General features: G+C 44.1%; 1 protein-coding gene across 2 annotated transcripts in view; it reads left to right on the forward strand.

The window, feature by feature from the left end:
• Nucleotides 1-18,280, forward strand: part of cbl (Cbl proto-oncogene, E3 ubiquitin protein ligase) — a 52,638-nt gene extending 34,358 nt beyond the window's left edge. Inside the window, exons 5-16 of one of the 2 annotated variants that reach the window (XM_023966470.2) lie at nt 6,487-6,608; nt 7,592-7,729; nt 8,550-8,637; nt 8,985-9,116; nt 9,286-9,507; nt 10,214-10,345; nt 10,612-10,989; nt 11,165-11,259; nt 11,478-11,648; nt 11,889-11,977; nt 12,312-12,542; nt 12,995-18,280. In XM_023966470.2, the coding sequence (XP_023822238.1) occupies nt 6,487-6,608; nt 7,592-7,729; nt 8,550-8,637; nt 8,985-9,116; nt 9,286-9,507; nt 10,214-10,345; nt 10,612-10,989; nt 11,165-11,259; nt 11,478-11,648; nt 11,889-11,977; nt 12,312-12,542; nt 12,995-13,311 (2,115 nt within the window). In that variant the 3' untranslated portion in view covers nt 13,312-18,280. The remainder of the gene's footprint in view (nt 1-6,486; nt 6,609-7,591; nt 7,730-8,549; nt 8,638-8,984; nt 9,117-9,285; nt 9,508-10,213; nt 10,346-10,611; nt 10,990-11,164; nt 11,260-11,477; nt 11,649-11,888; nt 11,978-12,311; nt 12,543-12,994) is intronic. The other variant, XM_023966471.2, reaches the window with a different exon arrangement.
• Nucleotides 18,281-18,928: the final 648 nt, after the last annotated feature.

An 18,928-nucleotide genomic window follows, 5' to 3' on the forward strand; every position in this document is an offset into this window, starting at 1 on the left:
AAATCCTGGTTGAGAATGAAACGACTGAACAAATTAATAACAAAACAGCACAGCAAGWAAGTGAAATAAATAMGTTTTGATTGTTTTACTAGTAATGGGGACATGTGTAAATGCCAACAAAATAATGTGTGTGTGTGTGTAACCTTTATTTAACTAGGCAAGTCAGTTAAGAACAAATTGTTATTTACAATGATGGCCCAGACGGCACTGGGCCAATTGTGCGCCGCACTATGGGACTCCCAATCACGGCCGGATGTGATACAGCCTAGATTCAAACCAGGGACTGTAGTGACGCCTCTTGCACTGAGATGGAGTGCCTGTGTCCGTGTGTGTGTGTGTGTGTGTGTGTGTTAACTATACTAGAATGCGTAAAAGGCCGCTAAAATTGTAAATATCGGGTATCGTTTTTTTGTCAAGGAAAATATTGGATATCGGTATAGGCCAAAAATGTAATATCGGTGCATCACTAATATAAGATATATCGATAACTGTCATTTAGTAACCATTACCTCATATCAGTCTCATTCTGAACGTCGCAGACTTCTTGAATCCGCAAGAACCCCAGCCTTTTCTGATTATTCAGTTCTACACAAATTGATGTAATTATTTATTTACTAAATAACAACACAGAATACACATACACACTTACATGAGACAAAAGTCCCTTGTGGACTGACAAGATATGATGGCTTGTTACACAGTGGCGRGGGGGTGGGGWAAGCGAGAGATAAAGGGRCGTTTATCGTGGATACATTTCTATAACTATTCTCACATTAATCATAAACCTTGCACATGAACCACCGTCCGTCTGGGTAAGAAATGCAATGTACAGTTGAAGTCGGAAGTGTACATACACCTTAGCCAAATACATTTAAACTCAGTTTTTCACAATTCCTGACATTTAATCCAAGTAAAAATTCCCTGTTTTAGGTCAGTTAGGATCACCACTTTATTTTAAGAATGTGAAATGTCAGAATAATGGTAGAGAGAATGATTTATTTCAGCTTTTATTTCTTTCATCATATTCCCAGTGGGTCAGAAGTTTGCATACTCTCAATTAGTATTTGGTAGCATTGCCTTTAAATTGTTTAACTTGGGTCAAATGTTTCGGGTAGCCTTCCACAAGCTTCCCACAATAAGTTGGGTGAATTTTGTCCCATTCCTCCTGACAGAGCTGGTGTAACTGAGTCAGGTTTSTAGGCTGTCCACAAATTTTCTATAGGATTGAGGTCAGAGCTTTGTGATGGCCACTCCAATACCTTGATTTTGTTGTCCTTAAGCCATTTTGCACAACTTTGGAAATATGCTTGGTGTCATTGTCCATTTGGAAGACCCATTTGCAACCAAGCTTTAACGTCCTGACTGATGTCTTGAGATGTTGCTTCAATATATCCACAACATTTACTCTCCACATGATGCCATCTATTTTGTGAGTGCACCAGTCCCTCCTGCAGCAAAGCACCCCCACATGATGCTGCCACCCCCGTGCTTCACGGTTGGGATGGTGTTCTTCGGCTTGCAAGCCTCCCCCTTTTTCCTCCAAATATAACAATGGTCATTATGGCCAAACTGTTCTATTTTTGTTTCAAAAGACCAGAGGACATTTAAGATCTTTGTCCCAATGTGCAGTTGCAAACCGTAGTCTGGCTTTTTTATGGCGGTTTTGGAGCAGTGGCTTCTTCCTTGCCGAGCGGCCTTTCAGGTTATGTCGATATAGGACTCATTTTACTGTGGATATAGATACTTTTGTACCGGTTTCCTCCAGCATCTTCACTAGGTCCTTTGCTGTTGTTCTGGGAATGATTTGCACTTTATGCACCAAAGTACGTTCATCTCTAGGAGACCGAACGTGTCTCCTTCCTGAGCGGTATGACGGCAGCGTGGTCCCATGGTGTTTACACTTGCGTACTATTGTTTGTACAGATGAACTTGGTAACTTCAGGCGTTTGGAAATTGCTCCCAAGGATGAACCAGACTTGTGGAGGTCTACAACTTATTTTCTGAGGTCTTGGCTGATTTCTTTTGATTTTCCCATGATGTCAAGCAAATAGGCACTGAGTTTGAAGGTAGGCCTCAATGTATCCACAGGTACACCTCCAATTGACTCAAATGATGTCAATTAGCCTATCAGAAGCTTCTAAAGCCATGACATAATTTTTGGTAATTTTCCAAGCTGTTTAAAGGCACAGTCAACTTAGTGTATGTAAACTTCTAACCCACTGGAATTGTGATACAGTGAATTATAAGTGAATTCATCTTTTTGTAAACAATTGTTGGAAAATTACTTGTCATGCACAAAGTAGATGTCCTAACCAACTTGCCAAAACTATAGTTTGCTATGAAGAAATTTGTAGAGTGGTTGAAAAACAAGTTTTAATGACTCCAACCTAAGTGTATGTAAACTTCCGACTTCAACTGTATTTATTTGTAGATGTCTTTGTTCTTCGTCTCTCTGTTGAAACCAATCGATCCTTCTATGGGGAATGTCTCGAAGGGTGTAAGGCTCTGGTTGTCCACCAGAGGTCACAATGTCCTTAGTTGTATGTGGCTTCTCAATGATTCACCAGTGATTTTCAGAGGTGAGCTTCTCGACACTTTTCTTACTCGGGTAGATAGTCAAAGTTCTAGACCCCTTTACATGCACAGCTGCAGACTGTCAATGTTTGGGTCTAGTGAGGTTAACTTCTTCACCTCGTGTTGAGTTTCAGAGTTTCAACCATTTGTAACTTTTAGCTCACGTTTCACGTTTGCTSGTCTGGGAGTTAATTCTTAGCGAGTCCTTTTAAGCACTCTGGTCGAAAAGGGCGGTTCCGTCTCACTGACATGCTCTTCTGACCTCATTTGGGGCATGGCTTAGTTAATGTGCARGGGACATGAAAACTACGATCTCGTTTGAAAACAAAAATCACATTCCTATCTTAACCTCTCTGGGATATGTGGGACGCTAGCATCCCACCGGCCAACATCCAGTGAAAATGCATAAGTTTCATAAGTTACCCGTAAGCTTTGTCCAAACATTTCAAACTACTTTTGTAATACAACTTTAGGTATTTTTTAACGTGAATAATCGATCAAAGTTAAGACGGGATGATCTGTTTTCAATACCGGAGGAAAACAAAGTGTAGCTAGCTTTCAGGTCACGCGCCTCTAACAAAGAGTACACTTCCCTCGAGCCTCATTCTGAACAGTGCTACTTCTTAATTTCTCAAAGGAAAAACCTCAACCAATTTCTAAAGACTGTTGACATCCAGTGGAAGCGATAGGAACTGCAAGAAGGTCCCTTAGAAATCTGGATTCCCAATGAAAACACATTGAAAAGAGAGTGACCTCAAAAAAAAATTGTTTTTTGAGTGGTTTGTTCCCGGGGTTTCGCCTGCCAAATAAGTTCTGTTATACACAGACATGATTCAAACAGTTTTAGAAACTTCAGAGTGTTTTCTATCCAAATCTACTAATAATATGCATATCTTAGCTTCTCGGCCTGAGTAGCAGGAAGTTTACTTTAGACACGCTTTTCATCCGGACATGAAAATACTGCCACCTATCCCAGAGAAGTTAACAAAAATAGTTTMTTTGTATTGTATTAACATCATATTGGATGGAAACTTAACAGCTAAAGTTGGTTTCCTTCATAAGTTACAGTATTTGGTTCATACAGTTAATAACACAAAATGAAAAGCAATATGACATGATTATTTATTAGATCCCCACTGACCAATCTTAACATTCCTATCTTAGAAATATTGTTCCAAAGTTCACTCTTTGGGTGTTATAGTTTTGGCTGCAAAAGTCTTCATTGGGGACAAAGGCATTCCTTTAGTAATACTAAAGAGCAAGAGAGGGTTCTCTGCTGCATAAGATTTACGATTGGTGTGAGGTGTCATAAAACCTGCCCAGGTTAAAATGGCTATCTGTCAGCCTTTTGCCAAGCTGATCTGAGGTCTTGCATAGAGGTCGACCGATTATGATTTTTCAACGCCGATACCGATTATTGGAGGACCAAAAAAAGACGATACCGATTAGTCGGCCGATTTTATTTAATTTATATACAGTGGGGAGAACAAGTATTTGATACACTGCCGATTTTGCAGGTTTTCCTACTTACAAAGCATGTAGAGGTCTGTAATTTTTATCATAGGTACACTTCAACTGTGAGAGACGGAATCTAAAACAAAAATCCAGAAAATCACATTGTATGATTTTTAAGTAAATAATTTGCATTTTATTGCATGACATAAGTATTTGATCACCTACCAACAGACCAAACTCCCTCACGACGCCAGGTCAGCGGAGTCAATCACCACCTTCCGGAGACACCTGAAACCCCACCTCTTTAAGGAATACCTAGGATAGGATAAAGTAATCCTTCCTAACCCCCCCCCCCCCTTAAAAGAGTTAGATGCACTATTGTAAAGTGGTTGTTCCACTGGATATCATAAGGTGAATGCACCAATTTGTAAGTCGCTCTGGATAAGAGCGTCTGCTAAATGACTTAAATGTAATGTAAATGTAAATAATTACATAACATTCTGGCAAATTAGTTCGCAACGAGCCAGGCTGCCCAACTGTTGCATATACCCTGAATGCGTGCAATGAACGCAAGAGAAGTGACACAATTTCCCTAGTTTAATATTGCCTGCAAACATGAATTTCTTTTAACTAAATATGTAGGTTTAAAAAAATATATATTCTGTGTATTGATTTTAAGAAAGGCACTGCTGTTTATGGTTAGGTACATTCGTGCAATGATTATTCTTTTTTGCAAATGCGCTTTTGTTAAATCATCCCCCGTTTGGCGAAGTTGGCTATCTTTGTTAGGAAGAAATAGTCTTCACATAGTTCGCAACGAGCCAGGCGGCCCAAACTGCTGCATATACCCTGACTCTGTTGCACAGAACGCAAGAGAAGTGACGCAATTTCCCTAGTTAAAAGAAATTAATGTTAGCAGGCGGCAATATTAACTAAATATGCAGGTTTATAAATATATACTTGTTTATTGATTTTAAGAAAGGCGTTGTTGTTTATGGTTCGGTACATATTGGTGCAACGACTGTGCTTTTTTCGCGAATGCGCTTGTTAAATCACCCGTTTGGCGAAGTAGGCTATGATTCAATGATAAATTAACAGGCACCGCACCGATTATATGCAACGCAGGACAAGCTAGATAAACTAGTAATACCATCAACCATGTGTAGTTAACTAGTGATTATGTTAAGATTGATAGTTTTTTATAAGATATGTTTAATGCTAGCTAGCACCTTACCTTGGCTCCATGCTGCACTCGCATAACAGATAGTCAGCCTGCCACGCAGTCTCCTCGTGGAGTGCAATGTAATCGGCCATGATCGGTGTCCAAAAATGCCGATTACCGATTGTTATGAAAACTTGAAATCGGCCCTAATTAATCGTCCATTCCGATAAATCAGTCGACCTCTAGTCTTGGATCCTCGACCAGGAGAGTCATGACAAGTAGTAGGTTTGCTAATGGCTCATATTGGTGATGCTGCGTGCATGACACTTAGCACCTGGTAGTGGTTGAGGTAAAGATGAACACGTAGCTTTCTTTCTGGTCATATAGTGACTGAAGCTGAAGTCAAAGCTGAAACAACTGACTGATATAGCCTTGAATCTAGGACTGTGTCCTAGGGTTGTGTACATTGGGCATAGACTGGGCTTAGAAAAGTGCCCTAATATAAATGCTTTCACAGTTACAGCCACAATTATTTTTTTTATGACATCTGAAGTGACAGGATGCCATTTTGGGGTCTGTTGGGTCACCATACATGCATAACCCATTGGTTAACTGTGTTGAACAAGGCTATGTCTTTGGCCATTGTGTTTCCACTTTATTTTTCGTGTTGTGTTTCCTCTAAACCATCAGCATGAATTCACTTCACAATTTCTTTCACAGTTTTTGACGTGTCCAAGGACCTCATAAACTCACTGGTGTGGATCCCCCTTTGTACCGCTATGTAAGCTAGCTAATTGCTAAGTACATTTTTAAAGAGGTTTATAGCGCATTAGCTTCCATCGCTAGCAGTATAACTTTCACAATCACTGGCCTAACTCTATTTCCTCGTTCCTCTTGTCACCGCGCATACATTTTTAAGACCAGCCAGCTGAAAATGGTTCCTCACGGTGTGTCAGTGTACTCTGTGAATCCGTCCGTCCCTCCTCCTCCTCTTCCCGGCGGAGTAACACTCTAATTTGAGTCAAGCAGGCAGGGGTAGTGCAGCGCAGGGTGATTGACTCTTAGTACAGTACCTTCGTAGCTTCTCACTATCGTTACCACATTACCATTCCCCGGGGGCAGATCTGATATGAAGATATGAAGATAGGGTTGCATCTCTGGAGAAAGTAAAGGGAGCTTTTAAGAGTCAGTCATGATTTCTTGCTTTACTCTCAACGTTGTACCACGGTGTTGTACCACTCTGAGACGACGGGACTCACCCCCCGCTCTGTGTGTGCGCGTGTGTGTGTGTACAGCCTTGGTCATCTCTGCTGAGGAACTGGAACAGCCTGGCGGTGACTCATTCGGGCTACATGGCCTTCCTCACCTACGATGAGGTCAAGGCCCGGCTGCAGAAGTTCATCCACAAACCTGGCAGGTCAGTGAGAGACTACATACGTACACCCGACGCATGCAACAGTGACACGCGCACATCAACACACACACATAGCGTATGCACACTGACCGGAGCACACACACACCTCCGCTAAATACACTTTCTCCGCTAATGTCAAAGCACAAACACAGTGACAGATGCTGCTGTTTATTATGCACTTTCATTCACGTTACAAACCTCATTATAACCATTACTCTGCATATGAAAAAAAATCTATAAATAATCAACTCACTGACTTGCCCGTGCTGTCGCGTACTCTCACGCTCCAATACAGCTACTTAGACAACTGTTAAGCACACTGCGTTCATACACAGTCTGTCTGACATGAGCTTACACACCACTAACAAACCCAACCTTGCACCACCAACCTAACACACACTTACACAATGACACAGAATGACCCCCCCCCCCCGGTCTCACGTGCCCCCTGTGGCACATGGAACGGCGTGGTACCTAGCATCAATAGGACGTATTGTAGAGACTGGGCTGATGTCAATACTCGCTCCAACAGAGAGCAAGTGTGTGACACAACGCAGCAAGTATTTAGCCTTCATTCACCTCTTAGGCCTAGTTGACTAATTTATAATGATTTTAAAGCATAAGCTTTGCTTAGCTATTTATGGATAGTGTATATTCCTACTAATAATACTTGAGGTTTCTGTGATGTACAAACATTTACAAGCATTGTAAGCATATATACTGCATTGTAAGCGGTGGGTGGGTGTGTGCGCACAAATAAGCAGTACAATTTATAAGCGTACCGTATATTGTTTACTAAGCTTGTAATGCCCACAATTGCTTTATAAAAGGCTTGTTAAGGAAAATATGTCCTTTAGTATTGAACTCAGGACAGGGAAGCTCACCAGGAGTTTGTTTAGGGTGGGGATGAGCTGAGATTGGGCGTTTTATTTCGTTTTTTCCCCCTGTTGTCATTAGTCCTTGGTGTGTATGTGTGTGTTCCACAGCTATATCTTCAGGCTGAGCTGCACGCGGCTGGGCCAGTGGGCCATCGGCTACGTCACTGCAGATGGGAACATCCTGCAGACCATCCCCCACAACAAGCCCCTCTTCCAGGCCCTCATCGACGGCTTCCGGGAAGGATTGTGAGTTCCCTAACCTCTCTCTCTGTGTGTCGGTTTCTCTCTCTTTCTGTCTCGCCTGTATTTCTGTCTCCCCCCCGCCCATATAAACAATGTGGCTACGTCTCAAAGTCCCTATGCCACTGAACTCAAACCAACACGTCTCATGTTGCGTCTGCCTCTTCTGTTTTCATAAGCAACAGGAGAGTTTGATTTGCAATGTGCAGTAGTTAGGGGGGGATAGTGGATATGATATCGTCTACTACAGCAGTGGTTCCGGACTCTGGTCCTCGAGTAAACCCCAACAGTACACCTTTCTGTTGTGGCCCCGGACAAGCACACCTGATTCTACTCGTCAACTAATCATCAACCCCTTGACAAGTTGAATTGGGGTGTGTTTGTCTGGGGGTTTCAACAGAAAGGTGTGCTATTGGGGGGGTACTCGAGGACCGGAGTTGGGAACCACTGTCCTCGAGTATGCCGGTGTTCAAACTTCTGTTTTGTTTTCATAAACGCTGCGGTATAAACCTGTAATCAAATGCTGAATTAGTCTGTGGAAAGGTTTGCTTTGCAAAGAGCCTGATGCATGTGTTCTATAAAGCCACTATGAAAGTATCACTTAGGCCTCTACATGAAAGATATAGTCAGAAGCACGCAGTATGGCTGCGACTCAAATTGCACCCTATTCCCCATAGTGTGCCATGCTTTTGATCCTGTGTGGCAGCCCTGTGTGGCTCTAGTCCGTAGTAGTGTACTTCATAAGGGGAATAGGGTGTCATTTGAGACAACCTATGTGTGTTGCTTTACCCTTGTGAGTGACCAGAGTTCCACCTCCTCTGCCCAGCTACCTGTTCCCCGACGGGCGCACCCAGAACCCAGACCTCACGGGACTGTGTGAGCCCTCGCCACAAGACCATATCAAAGTCACACAGGTAGGTCTCCTCTCACTCACTCACTCTCTCACTCTCTCTCAGTACATACTGCACTTCCTGAATCTTGGGTCCTGTTTAGTAGGGGAAAAGTTTTGGAAACTGAGTGAAACGCATATGAACGTGTCCAGTCGAAAATTCTCATTCGTTTTCTGTTTCAAAATGTTTTGCCGCGCTGTGTCCTCCTGAACATGACCCTGGCTCTTTTTAGTTGCCGTATACGGTACGAACCAAACTCAACTAAGGGTGCTTTAATGTGCTCTATTTGTATGAATGTGTTACCCTGTGCTCAGGGAGGTCTGCTGAAATCCCATGGCTGACTGTGTGTATCTATGTGTGTGTGTCCTCAGGAGCAATATGAGCTGTACTGTGAGATGGGCTCCACTTTCCAGCTGTGTAAGATCTGTGCGGAGAACGACAAGGACGTGAAGATCGAGCCCTGCGGTCACCTCATGTGTACCTCCTGTCTCACCGCCTGGCAGGTACTGTACCCCTAGTCTCTTTCACACTGCTGGGTAAGGGGGGGTGTAGGGCGGGTCGGTGGGTGTGTGGGTCAGTGGACGGAAGTGTATATGTGGGTGCATGCATGTGCATTCTCATATAGACATGAATGTTCCTAATCTCCCTCTCGATTCTTTTCTTCTCCTTCAGGAGTCGGAGGGTCAGGGCTGCCCATTCTGCCGGTGTGAGATCAAGGGCACGGAGCCCATCGTGGTTGACCCCTTTGACCCCAAGGACCCCGTAGGGGGCTCCTATGGGAGCAGCAGGGGTATTTTCGGGGCGGAGGGTGCCCCGTCGCCCAGCTACGACGAAGACGACGACGACCGGCTGGAAGACCCCCACATCATGATGAGCAAGCTGGCCTGTTCCAAGGTGAGCGTGGTCTAGCTGGGCCTTAAATCTGATTTGGAGCCCTCTTCCTCCTTACTGTAGCTCCTGGGTGAAGTTTCCCCTAGGTACAGGTCTAGGATCAGCTTCCCCTCCCCCAATCTTAACATTTTAGTGGGGAAAATGCGAAAACTGACCCAAGATAAGTGTCTAGGGACAACTTTACATTACTCTTCCTCTCCCTGGGCCACGTTCAGCAAGGCACAACATTGTGGAACGTTCAGATAGAAACGTATTATTTGTGACCGAATTTCTCTCAAAGTTTACCGACTGAATGTTGGCACATAGCCTACTGTAATCCTTGTGGACTATAAATGTGCACCCCCGCTCTAAACTGAACTCCTCTGAGGACCTCTTCCTCTCTCTTTCCCGCACCTTCAGAGTGTAAGATCACATCGCTTTCATCTTTGACTTCTAAGGTTCCGGGTTAGCTTTGCTTCTTCCAGGTATTTGATGTGCGGGGTCTTTATTTTTCTCTTGTGAGACAGCATCTTTCAGCTGTCTCTTTGTAACACGTCAGAACTCAGCCAGTGGAGTAAGCTTGAATAGACGAATACTTTGAGAGTGAGACTACACACACAGCTTTGACGTGATGGGGAAAGTTTCCCCCTGGTTTTGAAGAGTAAGTGCAGTGAAAAGTATCCATAACTCTCTTCCTGAGCTGTGGGGTGGTGAATTTGGTGCGTTGCAGGTGGAGCGTCCCCCCTCGCCCATGTCCCTGGCGCCSCAGTCCTCCCTGCCCCCCGTGCCCCCCCGCCTTGACCTCCTGCAGCACCGACCGCCCAACCCCCCAGGAGCATCCAGCCCAGGGGCCACATCCAAGGCAAGCTCTCTGCTCATCAAACAGCAATAGACAAATGGGAATGTTACAAGTTGAAATGTGTGAGAGAGGGGCCTATTTAGCCACTGTTTGAGGACAAAATAATAATTAAACCAAAAACCTCAAACAACTTTCTTAAAAAACCAAAGGCATGACAGCTGTTAATAATAATAAGTTGACAAATAAGTTGACAAAGGCTACTTCCTCCTTTGAAAACAGATTCAATTGATTGTCCTCACGGTCTGTAATTGTGTTCTCCTTTCCCCTAGGCGTCCTCCCACCACAAGGACAAGCCTCTCCCCCTGCCCCCAGCCCTGAGGGACCTGCCACCCCCTCCTCCCCCAGACAGACCTCTCTCTGCCGGGCCTGACGGGTGGCTCGGCAGACGTCCCCTACCCTGCACCCCCCTGGGGGAGCCCAAGCTKCCCCCGGCCCCGCCCAACCGCAACCTGGCCGACTGGAACCCCAGGCCAGTGCCCAAGGCCCCCGGACAGCCACCCGTTGTGGGAGACACGCGGGGGGTCCGGGAGCTCTCCAACAGACACTCGCTCCCCCTGGCCCTACCCTCAGCGCTAGACGGATGCACAGACGGACAGCGGAACAACAGCTCGCTCAGTCTGGATCATCAGCTGGAGAAGGGAGCCCAGGTATAATACTAGCTTCTGTTAGAGCAGTTGGTTAAATGTGGTTTCACAGACATGGATTTAACCTATACCAAGACTGTGTACAATTTGTATGGGGATCACAAATTGGTATTTACAGAAATAGGACTTTAGCTGTGTCTGACTGTGTGTCTTGTCTGTCTTCTCTGTTCCTCCCCAGAGTTTTGGAGGCACGGCGTCTGGCAGTCAGGCGTATGACAACCCCAAAGTGAAGCCGTCAGTCTCGGCCAATGCCATCTATGCTCTGTCAACAAGGTGCAGTGAAGGACACACACTCCTCTCCCTGCTGTGTGAATGTGTTGTATGATGTATAGGGCCAGGAGTTTTTCCTTCACCAAGTGACTTTACCCATGAAAAACTCTGTCCTAGGTATAGCCTATACTCAGAACCTAGAGTTTTCCCTGATCAGGTCCCAAAATCTCCTGGCCTTGGTTATATGAAGTGTCCCCCTCTCTCTCTCTGTGCGTTGTCAGAGCCCATCCAGGTCTGAAGCCAGTGGCTGGGGAGGAGGCCTACGAGAGTGACGAGGAGTCCGACTACATGATCCCCACCTCTCGGCCCGTCCTGGCCCCCATGGCAGCTCCCCTTGTGGTGGCAGAGACCCCAGTCCCCAAACCTCCCCAGCCTACCTCTCTCAACTCATGGTAAGCACCCTCTGCTCTAAGTCAGCATATCCTCTCATTGAAAAAAAACTTCACTGTAAGTTCGTTGATGATATTGTAGGGGTACTGTGTACATCTTCTGTTATGTATTTTCTTATTCTGACATTTGATTGCACGTCAATAGCGAAAAACACAATTTTTTTTGTTTTTATTTTTATTTAACTTATCTGGCCATATGATGTCATGTCCTATTAGTCTCCCTCCCCTTCCTGTGTTTGGTAGGCCCATGCTGAATGACCTGGATGAAGGACCTCAAATGTATGAAGCCATGTATAACGTCCAGGCCCAGGCTCACCTGGCCAGAGACTCGGGTACTGCCCTACCGCAACACTGTCTGTGTGCCAATTGGCACCATTTTCACTACATAGTTCACTATTGACCAGTACTTTTTGGCAACTCTCTGTTACTAAACCCCATCTACTTCTGCTTATTATAAACACACATGCAGTATACCCCATCTTTGCTARTTCAGCACTCCAGCTCTATTCTCATTTTAGCCCACTGATCTATCCCACTGTATTCCATCCCACTGTATTCTATTCTATCCCACTGTATTCTATTCAATTCCATTCTATTCAAAGAGATTAAAATGCCATTGTTTCATTTCACCCCTCTGACCCCACTGTGAATCCCTCCGTTCCCCAGATTACTCTGAGCTGCCCCCCTTGGCCAGTACCAATTGTCCCATCTGGGAGATCCCCTGCCCGGTCCGGGAGCCCCCTGAGGAGGTAGTGGAGGAAAACGGCTACGACATCCCCAAACCAGTGTTGCCCATGGCCCCTGCCCGACGCACCCTGTCCGAGCTGGGGGCCACTTCCAGCGCCGCCATCAGCCGTCTCTCCATGGAAAGCGAGCCCGGAGCATCCGCCTGTAAGGGTCCGCTTCAGAGCCACCTGTTTCGGACCCCTATAGTTAATTTGTAGGGCAGGGAGTTTTTCCTGACCTGATCTGACCAGGGAACACTGGGCCCTAGGTAGTTTATTTGATAGAGACCATGTACGACAAAATGGTGCACCAGATTTGAGTTAAATAAATAACTAATTCTGTTACTAGAGAACAGAGTTTTTCCAGCCCAGTCGTGTTGAGGAGAAACTTCTGGCCCTATGTGTCTCGAACGGTTAAACAACCCTGTTTATTTAACAAGGTAGTCCCTATTGTTGTATTCCTATATTTATACTATTTAATCTCAGAGCACCCTTATGGCGTCTTCAAGACTTCCGATTGCGATTTACATATTTGGGCAGCAGTACTGGATTGTAAATGTGGATGCTGCTTGTTCTGTGGTTTGGGATGTGAATGCCGTTTTATTTTCCTCCCTGTCCTTCTAGCCTTCTCAGATTCCAGCGACGCCCCAGAGCGGCCGCCCAAGCCCCTCCCCCGCCGCATCAACTCCGACCCCCGGCCCAGCCCCATACCTCCTGGATTAGGCGGTGGTGGTGGTGGTGGTGGTGGTGGTGGTGGAGGAGGTGGTGGAGGAGTAGCCAACCCCCAGATCACCAGTGAGATCGAGCATCTCATGAGGCAAGGCTACACCTACCAGGACATCCAGAAAGCCTTGATGATTGCACAGAACAATATGGAGATGGCCAAGAATATCTTGCGCGAGTTTGTCTCCATTCCCTCCACAGCTCACATTCTTACATAGTACCTCCTCTGCTCCAGCCCTGCCCAGCTCAGCCCAAAGCCCATCGCCTGCAGTACTAGCGCTTCAGTGCTAACTGGAGCCCTTGCAGTCTCCTGTCCGGCGCCCTCTCAAAACTAGCTCACTCCGAGCCCTGCGCTTCACTCGCTTTTTTAAGAGTGTCCGGACGCCTTTTGTAATGTGCTGCAGGGCCACTCTCCAGATCCCATGGGGTGAAGTGATGATGATGATGATGATGATGGTGGCTCATCGCACAACCGGCGCTTCGACGGTCGTTTTCACGTCCTCTCCAGGCCTCTACCGAAATGTAATCGACACCTYCCCCCCCAAAAAAACATGTATGTGTGTCTATCTAAGAATTTAATATATAACTAAATATATATTAAATGTGTATAATGTATACATATATATTTCCAATGAGTTCCGCTTCGAAGGTCTGTTTTTGTCTTCATGTTAAGGATAGATTGCAGAGGACAAAGATGGTGATTCTTTGGGAGAGAGCACCCTTCTATAGTCCCCGGTCCTCACTTTTGAAGAGAGCGGCGGTCTTCGTTTAGCATTCAGAAGCAGGCGTTTCCTAGACTCACAGCAGAACATTTGGCAACATGTCAAATATGGCCTTTATTAATATTGCTTCGGTACTTCTTTGGGGGGGAAATGAATGTGTGTGTGGGGTTTGCCTCAAAGTAGCATGATGTTAGTGTGGGATGTCTAGACTGTTGTCTTCAGCTGAGGGTGTGTGTGTGTGTGTCGGGCCAATGACTTGGCTAGTAGGGTTGGGACATGTGATGGCTGACCTAGCTCACTGGTTGACCATATGACTTAAAACCCCGGTGAAAAGCAAAGCTGTGTTTGACTGTGTTGTTATCTATGTGCATCATTTTCTACTGTGGGTGGCATTGTTTCCTACATCTAACCACCCCTAATCATCTCGTCAGTGATTTCCATGACCAGACTGGGAAGCCTGTGTTTTTTTTGTTTTTTCAGTAAGACGTTTTTTAAGAGGCAGTCCTGGCTCTGCTGTCAGAGCTAATCAATCGAAGCCATCTGCGAGGTCCCGGTTGGCCCATGTCCCAATCCCTCTTCTATTCGTGTGCAAAATGAATGTGGAATTAATATATTGCTCAGACGTTTTTTGTTCTTCCTCCAATGTAGTGCTCTCTTAACAAGAGTCTGAATGGGAGAGTGAATGGGAGAGGCAAAGTGTACTGAAATTTAATGGTGAGAGAAAAAGGATTGATGGATTCTAATAAAGGCCCAGTACCCGGGCCAAGATTCTATGATACATTGAAAACCGCTCAGACATGAGGAGAGCTTCGTCCGAGATGTACACCGAAGCTGTTCAGCATTGTGAAACAAAATAATGTGTCATCGATTACTTTAATAATATATTATTATTATGATCATTATTGTTATTATTAATTCAGAAGTGCTTTACTGCTGCTACTATTGTTAGTGCTATACAATTAAGCCTTAAATGTACATTTGTGAATATTGTTTAACCTGTTTTTTTTATTTTTTAAAGTGACAGTATCTCATTTGTATTCTTTATTTGGTGATGTAGCATACTTGAAAATGCAAGCAGCTTGGGTTGTGCAATTCAAGCTGACTTCAGTTGTTTTCCCATTTTTAGGATAGTGTTTGACTGGATAGCCTTTAGAGGAATTACGATGACGTCGTAAGCGGCGCTGTCAGCATATTGACCTACGTGGTAGCACCAGCAAAACAAGCAATGTGATTGACGAAAAGTAACAGTGTCATAACTCATTCAGGAATCTGTATGGTAGATGCCTCCCACTTTTCAAGGGGAGTCTAATCTAATCTAGATTACAATTGTGCGAGCTTTGTCATTTAAGGGTCGACTTAATTGCACAGCTGCAAAAAGCCCAGTAGCTTAGTGAACAAGAACATGTTGAGAAGCACACCCAAAACATTGACGAGTTGCAGCCCAAAAAAAAGGAAAAGGGGGGGTGGGGGGAAAGTTGCACATTCTATAAAACTCTTTATTTATTTTCGTAAACCTTTTCGGTCACACAATGACGGGGTTCTAAAGAGTATGACTTTTTCCTATAGAGATATTACAACCAGTGTTTGGGTCAACGCAACAGCAGGGTTTGTGGACCAGTTGGGAATGTGGCCATTTTTTATCTCTGTTTTCGATTGTTAAACACTCCCTGGTTGAAGGAGGACTAACACATCTTCCTCTGTAACTAGGGTTGCAAAGTTACTGAAACGTTCCCAAATTTCCCAGAATTCCCAGTTGGAGGATTCCCTGCTTTTACCTCTTGATTCTAGGAAAAATGTCCTATCTGTAACTCAGGAATACCGTATGTACCCTAGCCAGACAAGTGACTTCACATGGACTGTTCCGACTCGGCTTGACTCTAATGAGTTGGCAACGAATTGTTAAACTAACCAATGCACTCATTGAATTACAGTAGGGTGCATCTTGTTCCTGTATGTCTACATGGTAGGTCTTCATTCACTTTGAGTTTTCCTGCGTTTTCAGATTCAGTGGTTATAGGGCCTTCGGAGTTTGAACGCAATCCACAAACCCCTATTTTTAGGGAGTCCCTACCGATGAATATCCGAATATCCACACGTATTGAATTTACGAAAGAAGTCTATTACTAATTGTCATCATTTTGTGCTGACTTCTATTACATTGTTGGTTAAAATGTAAAAATCTCACTGACTCGCATTCCTAGATGTTTTCTCTCCAGGACCGGTACTATTGAGGTACATTGGCTTCACCCCTAAAGGTGGGGAAGCTCTGTTAATGGGATTGCCGCCATGGGCTGTAGAATCACCGTGTAGTAGCTTCTCAACTGTATCTCACGGTCTCCGGACTGGAAGAGGTTTGTGTGGTGTCTTTTTTTGGTTTCTTTTTCTTCTGTTCCTAGTTGCCTTGAGGGAAACGGTGACGTAACTTCCGAATGCACCACGTTCAATAGGGATTGTGAGGTTTCAGAATGGAATCACTTATCCTTTCATCTTGATTTACTGTACTGATTCTTGTCTATGTATGAACATGTATGTATCTATGTACAGTGCCTTCAGAAAGTATTCATACCCCTTGACTTGTTGCAGCCTGAATTCTAAATGGATTACATATTTGTTTCTCACCCATCTACCCACTATACCCCAATGTTTGCAAATGTATTGAAAATTAAATGCAGAAATATCTCATTTACATAAGAATTCACACCCCTGAGTCAATACATGTTAGAATTGCCTTTGGCAGTGATTACAGCTGTGAGTCTTTCTGGGTAAGTCTCTTAAGAGCTTTGCATTCCTGGATTGTACAATATTTGCACATTCTTTTTCCCCCGTTTTTATTCTTCAAGCTCTGTTAAATCGTTACTAGACAACCATTTTCAGGTCTTGCCATAGATTTTCAAGCAGATTTAAGTCAAAACTGTAACTCGGCTACTCAGGAACATTCACTGTCTTCTTGGTAAGCAACTCCAGTTGTAGATTTGGCCTTGTGTTTTAGTTTATGGTTCTGCTGAAAAGTGAATTAATCTCCTGGTGTCTGGCGGAAAGCAAACTAAACCAGGTTTTCCTCTAGGATTTTGCCTGTGCTTAGCACCGTTACATTTATTTTTTTTATCCTGAAAACTCCCCAATGAATACAAGCATACCCATAACATGATGCAGCCACCACTATGCTTGAAAATATGGAGAGTTGTACTCAGTAATGTGTTGTACTGGATTTGCCCCAAATATAAYACTTAGTATTGTGGAGTAACTACAATGTTGTTGATCCATCCTCAGTTTCTCCTATCACAGCCATTAAACTCTCAAACTGTTTTAAAGTCACCATTGGCCTCACGGTGAAATCACTGAGCGGGTTCCTTCCTCTCCGTCAACTGAGTTAGGAAGGACACCTGTATCTTTGTAATGACTGGGTGTATGGATACACCATCCAAAATTTAATTTATAACTTCACCATGCTCAAAGGGAAGTTCAATGTCAGCTTTTATTTTTACCCATCTACCAATAGGTGCCCTTCATTGGAAAATCTTCCTGGTCTTTGTGGTTGAATCTGTCTTTTGAAATTCACTGCTCAACTTAGGGACCTTGCAGATAATTGTATGTCTGGGGTACAGAGATGAGGTAGTCATTCAGAAATCATGTTAAACACTTATTGCACACAGAATTTGACTTGACTTGTTAAGTACTTTGTTACTCCTAAACTTATTTAGGTTTGCCATAACAAAAGGGTCGAATACTTATTGACTCAAGACATTTCAGCTTTTCATGTTTTTATGAATTTGTAAAAATGTAGAAAAAATATTTTACACTTTGACATTATGGGGTATTGTATGTAGGCCAGTGACAATCGACATGAACTTCAGGCTGTAACACAGCAACAATATGTGGATAAAGTCAAATGGTGTGAACTTTCTGAAGGTACTGTAAGTGTATATTGACTTTTTCTGCATACTATACCAATTTGTGCTACGATACTGTCACTTAAAAAATGAAGTGTATACTGACTGATTTAAAATAATGTGCGGAAATTGCTATGTTGTATTTTATTCAGCATTCCTGTATATGTCAGAATTCTATTTTGTATTTTTCCCCCCAATGTTTTTTGTTGACTTTTGTGAATAATTCTGTGAGCAGTGCCATATGTTTAGAAGTGTCGGTAATGTCCTACTGCTGACTAAGGCATCGTCTGACAGGAGAACATGGTTTCAACCCTTTGGTCTCGGATAGTCCAGTGTTCTCCTTACAGTACCTATATGCCCTCTCTGCCTATTGGATGGCGTSACCACGTTACACACCAAACTCCTTTTCTCAGTTGGAATTGTTCAACTTTTTACCAGAAGAGGGCGCTGTCTGTCCACATTGCCATGTTTCTTTCAACAGTCAAGGCGTTTTAACTTTTTGATGTCTTTTAATGCTCATATCACTTTGGAAGTATGCACAGTGCTGTACTGTTTATTAAATGAATAGTAAGATGTCTTGTCTCGGTCTCTGTTTAGCGGTACTTATGCAATGCTCAAGGACTGTGTTCAGCTCTCTACTCTGGTTCACACCTGTGCCACAGCAGAATATTTTCTTCATCCATCTAGTTTTTAAAAACATGTTATTGACTGCTGATTGTGCCCCAGGTTTGGGCTTTTGGAAGACGCTTATCAAATCAAATGTATTTATATAGCCCTTCGTACATCAGCTGATATCTCAAAGTGCTGTACAGAAACCCAGCCTAAAACCCCAAACAGCAAGCAATGCAGGTCTAGAAGCACGATGGCTAGGAAAAACTCCTTAGAAAGGCCAAAACCTAGGAAGAAACCTAGAGAGGGGTGGCCAGTCCTCTTCTGGCTGTGCCGGGTGGAGATTATAACAGAACATGGCCAAGATGTTCATAAATGACCAGCATGGTCAAATAATAATCACAGTAGTTGTCGGGGGTGCAGCAAGTCGGCACCTCAGGAGTAAATGTCCAATCCCAAATCGAGCCCTTGACCCTATGCATCTTTAGAAGTAATATGGTAATTGGTCCTGAGACCTCCGTAAGTGCATAGGGGTTATGGGTGGATTTGGGATTGGGGAAGTGTCCACCCCTCTCTCTCGTTGCCTTACTGCTTCAGCTTTTCTCACTACCAAG

The sequence above is a fragment of the Salvelinus sp. IW2-2015 genome, linkage group LG22 (genome assembly GCF_002910315.2).
Source record: "Salvelinus sp. IW2-2015 linkage group LG22, ASM291031v2, whole genome shotgun sequence".
Classification (NCBI taxonomy): Eukaryota; Metazoa; Chordata; class Actinopteri; order Salmoniformes; family Salmonidae; genus Salvelinus; species Salvelinus sp. IW2-2015.